The sequence below is a fragment of the Triticum dicoccoides genome, chromosome 1B, assembly GCF_002162155.2.
Source record: "Triticum dicoccoides isolate Atlit2015 ecotype Zavitan chromosome 1B, WEW_v2.0, whole genome shotgun sequence".
NCBI lineage: Eukaryota > Viridiplantae > Streptophyta > Magnoliopsida > Poales > Poaceae > Triticum > Triticum dicoccoides.
The window spans coordinates 335725171-335730103 of record NC_041381.1 but is presented as its reverse complement, the minus strand read 5'-3'; the positions used below and the strand labels follow the sequence as shown (position 1 = coordinate 335730103).

The 4933-nt window shown below is 40.6% G+C and overlaps 1 protein-coding gene across 1 annotated transcript; it reads right to left on the bottom strand.

Moving 5' to 3' along the window:
• Positions 1–395: 395 nt before the first annotated feature.
• On the bottom strand, positions 396–4591 carry LOC119333679 (protein roadkill-like). Its single transcript, XM_037606499.1, has 7 exons — positions 4446–4591; positions 3915–3962; positions 3036–3210; positions 2567–2733; positions 1833–2148; positions 955–1121; positions 396–844 (listed from the first exon to the last, which is right to left on the bottom strand). Exons 2-7 carry the CDS (start codon positions 3934–3936, stop codon positions 699–701), a joined length of 993 nt encoding a protein of 330 aa, XP_037462396.1. The 5' UTR covers positions 3937–3962; positions 4446–4591; the 3' UTR covers positions 396–698.
• Between the last annotated feature and the right edge of the window lie 342 nt (positions 4592–4933).

The following is a 4933-nucleotide window of genomic DNA, read 5'->3' as shown; positions in this document are numbered from 1 at the left end:
GGGGTCGAGCTCAAAAAAGGTTTGTTAGATATGCCCTAAGAGTTAACTAAGGGGCTGTTTGGTTCCCAACCACAGTTTGCCAAGCCAAAATTTGGCAGCCACAGTTTAGTTGGCATGTGTTTGGTTTTTGCCACACTTTGGCTTGCCACACTTTATTGCCCCTATGGTCCATTTGTCATAGAGACAAATTTTTTGCCAACTTTTGTCAAAGTTTGACGTCCAATTTCTCAGCCACACTTGTGTGGCTTGCCATACTTGCGTGGCTAGCCACACTTTGGCTTGGCCACACTAGTCTCCAACCAAACAGACCCTAAAACATCACGTAAAAAAAACTAAAACATGGTCCATGGGATGGAAACGATGGATAGATGACAAAGCAAAGAACCCTCCCGATCTCGAAGGAAATACATGGAACCCTGATTCATCAACTGGGAACATGATACATAGAGTGAGTGATAACATGGTTCAGCTGAATACACCATCCATTTGGCGAGACAAGCTGACTAACATTGTTGCATCATCCATATACCTAGTCACCTAGAAATATATGCGTGAATCATCTCACTTCTCAAATCCGGCTCATTACTACTAATCATCCCACAAGTTTTTAGTAGTGCTACCACATCATTATCTCACATATAAGTTTACTTAGTAGGATGAAAGGGCGTTATCTCTCCATCAGGCCATGAGGTAAAGATCTAGCCATCATTGGATGAACCAACGATAGTGAGATCTGCCTTCACAACGCAGCTCGATCCTACAACATAGCCTCCCGACGGATCCTTGAGTTTCTTGAGTCCAAGGAAGTTAGGCCATCCCCATCCTTGTCCACATACCCAGAGACCTGAGATCACCACAAAAGTAAGATCAACTGCAGTCATCATCAGGTTACAGACACTAGCTGCTTGATTCACACATATCAGTAGCACTGATACTTGCTAAGGAAAGTTGAACCTGAAGTTCCAGTGAAGTGTTTCCCATTCTTTTGGTCCAGGATGGACAGAGTCATTACAGCCACCTTCTTGGACTCGAGTTGGAGCTCATCCGAGGCATCCGGGTATAAGTACAAGCTGAGGCAATCGGTGCTGTACTTGTCACCACGCGGATACATGCCGATGTACCTGTTGACAAAAATGAGAAGTGACACTTCAAATATAATTGGGTACCCTGGAAAATGTATTTCAAGAATGTGGTTAATATTGAAATCGAAAGTTGTAGCTGAGCTTGGGTCTGGCCAGCCATTAACTTTGGACACAACTTTGTGGCCTTACAATTATCTAAGAAAACCATGACTACAATACAAGATACAACAATGTTACCCAAAAGAATTTGAGAAAATAATTGCTGGTATGTGACATATGCAAGAACCAGTGGTACCAAATATATACATGACGATAAAATTTCTGGAAAAAAACAATCCTAAACAGCATAACGTATGACATGAAATTTTATAGGCTAACACAGATTTTAGTACTATAATGTTTCAAATTTGTTCCTAAATTTTCGGTACACCATTATTACAAAACCACTTTTCTATTGAAATTGGAATGTGCTACCGCATATCTGTAAATATACTAGAAGTACAGTCCTTTGGTTGCATGCTTAGAGAACCTGGAATATCTGTAGGACCTTGCCTTGCACAAAAATCTGGCCATCACTAATGTCCGTTGGCATAAAACATTCAACAAGAAGTTTCTGTCCACTATTAAGTTAGTAAGCTGACTAGGTATGGTAAGTTAAAGGATACATATAAGCTAAATGTTGGATAACACATGCAAACTATTTGTATAAATCATTTGTGATGTAACCGTTCAACTGTAACAGATGTATACCATTTTTGTCCGCCAACTTCAAATGTAGGAGAACGGACGAAGTGCTTCAAATCCAATTCAAGGAAATTGTTCATGGTCCAAGTGTATGTTCCTTTGACGAATCCCTTATTCTGGACAAAGAGGTTCTGAACTATGGTAGCCTTCTTCTGAACCACAACAGCCTTCTTTTCAGGAGAAGAGACATCAATCTTCAATATCTCCACAGCAAAGACACAGCTATCATCCACTAGAAAAGCAGATGATTTCTGTAGCTCCTGAAGAGGAATCAAGCAATGCTCCTTCGAGTAGGTATTCTTGAAATCAAAGTTGTAGGTAGCTGCTTTTAGGTAAAGGTTGAAAGATTAGAGAACAAAGAACTTGTACGGAAAGTGCAAATATACCAAATAATATATGACCAAACCCCATTAAAATAAGTGTATAAATATATATAACCAAACTTCACCCCAGTTCAGAAAGCAAGAAGATATCAAGATAGTGAATTACATACAAATAATGATTATGAAATTTAAAGAGAACATGTGTATGTAGTCCGAATCAGACAAACTTGACAGCAAAGAAAATACAAAGCAACTTCTTCATGGGAAAAGTAATATTTGATTGTATTACCAAATTACAGATATTGACTTGTAATGATGGAATCATGGTATTTATATCTCAAACTTATGATGCACAAAGTATGGATTCCTAGCTGCAATAGGATGGGTGTGCTTGAAAAAACACATCCATGAGACTACCTTTGCATCCACAGTACATTCCTTTTGTATGGTTGTATATTGACAACTCAAACACCGCGTGAACCGTGTGACCTGGCACCAAGCTCAATTGGGATGGCACAAGACGAAGAGCAACATATGGAGTTCCAGCACCAGCTTCTTTATGCATTGGAATCACTTGCAGGAACCTGGTAAATGAAATTATGGGAGGAAACCAAACTCAGTCTAGATTTCACAACTGAAGTAGGAGTGAAGTCTAATTTCTTGACTTCATGCACCGCATCAAGCTTTAGCATCTGACTGATTCTTTATAAGATTGTGATTGCTAATTTGATTACATCAATCAAAACATCATTGGTGAGTAGACGGCATATACTAAATTAATGTGTATATGGATAACATATAATTACTTTTTCTACAAAACAAACCAGATGGTATTTACATCTAATACATGAATTTTGCAGGTTCCTTTTGCAATTATGGTGCATACCAGTTATACCCAGAGCAGCGAAAAGCACCAGATATTGTGCTCTTAGCTCCAGTCTTAAGCAGTGACGAGAAGTCCTGAATCCTCCATTCAAAAACTGGAACATGGGTCTTTCCGAGGTCCTGAATCCCCCATTCTGAATCCGGAACAACATGGGTCTTCCCTAGGAGTGCACGAGCTGATATTTGCACAAGCGCAGTAACTCAAAGTTACACAACAAAGAAAGAGAGAACATGCAATATTCATGTGTATGTTGTGGTTCCAAATAAACAGGATAAAATATCGACCAACAGAAAAATGGCCAACAACATATAAGTTACTCCCTCTGTCCCATAATATAAGCTTGCAAAAACATCTTATATTGTGGGACGGAGGGAGTATTTATGTTCCGATTATATGAATCAAACTCTTGAATGCAATTATTTGTGATAAGTGACCCCTGGTCAATCAGAATAGTTATTCATGTCACCAATCAAGGGTAGAACAAGGCAGAAAATACTTTTTATTGCTTCTAATCAATAAGACATCAAGATCGACTTCCTCAAATTAGATTAGAAAGATAGAAAGCCCATGAGGATGGGAAAATAAAAATCAAATCTTTTTAATTAGTTCTCCTTTTTTGGAATTTTCTTATTATCCTTTCATTTTTTTACAGAATATTTTTTATAGAAAACTTTTAAAGAATACTAAATTCTACAAAAAAATAGCCATCTTGCTAATATATCAACATGATGGTGAGGGCAAGTGCTTCCTCAATTCAGAGCTAGGATCTCATGTTCTTAGACCTTGACTTTTGCCAAGGAATTAGTGCTGCAAATTGCATCCAAATTTTATTTTATAAAAGACACAATCCAAACATCACGATTGACCAGGCATACATACATGAACTCCGGCAGTTGCCCATGGATCTGCTCCTTCCTCTTTTCTCTCCTGTGCAAGTGAGATTAAATCATACTGCATCTCAGGGAAAGGTGGTACATCATCATATAAAATACTAGTACTAAGAACCACGGTAGACAAAGAGGGTAATTATCAGAATCTTCAGAGGTAGAGCCAATCTGGGTCCAAAATAATTACCACGGCATAGAAAAAAATTACCCGCGAAAATAAAGGAGAGAACAGGAAGTGAAAATCACACTCCACGAGCAGGTCGGTTAAAAAGCTACGGCTACGCGCTTTGCCCCTCTATCGATTACGAAAGGAAGCCAAGAACTTGCAGCGCAAAACCCTGAAACCCCTGTTCCGTGAAAAGGGAAGAACTGGAAGTCTGAAAAACCCTCGACTACAGAAGAAAAAAGTGAAGAACAGTAGGATGGCAAGCGCGCGATCCGCGGCAAAGAGACGGGATTTGCAACTCCATGAGGAAGCGGAGGAAGAGAGAGAGACCTGGATTTGGGGGAAAACTGAGAGTACCTCACAATGGAGTTCGTCGGCGTTCGTCGGGGTCCCGGAGGGGGTTTGCCTCTCCACGCTCTCCAGTCACCAGTCACGCCCCTCACTTTCCTCTCCTCTCTCTCCGCCCGACGGTCGCTCCGTTTTCCTCCTCATCTCTTTTTTCCCCCTTATTAGCCCTCTGCTTTTTTTTTGACAGCACTCGGCGTATTCCAGTTGGGGGGTGAGATGACTGAAGATAATTTGCCGATTCATCATCCACCCAGTACTACGACTCATACAAGGCACATCTTTCCCTGATTTTTTCCACAAGGCATACATATAACTTATCAATTTTTATACTCCCTCCGTCCCAAAAAACATGTCGCGGCGGCATTTTTTCAATTTAGCCCTCGTGGTTTTCCCGACCAAACTCGCGGTCCTCTGTCTCCTTCCTCACTCTTCTCCGACGCCGACCGATTTGGTCGCGCCTCCCTTGCCCTCGCCCCCGCCGCCTTGCTCCCCCTCCC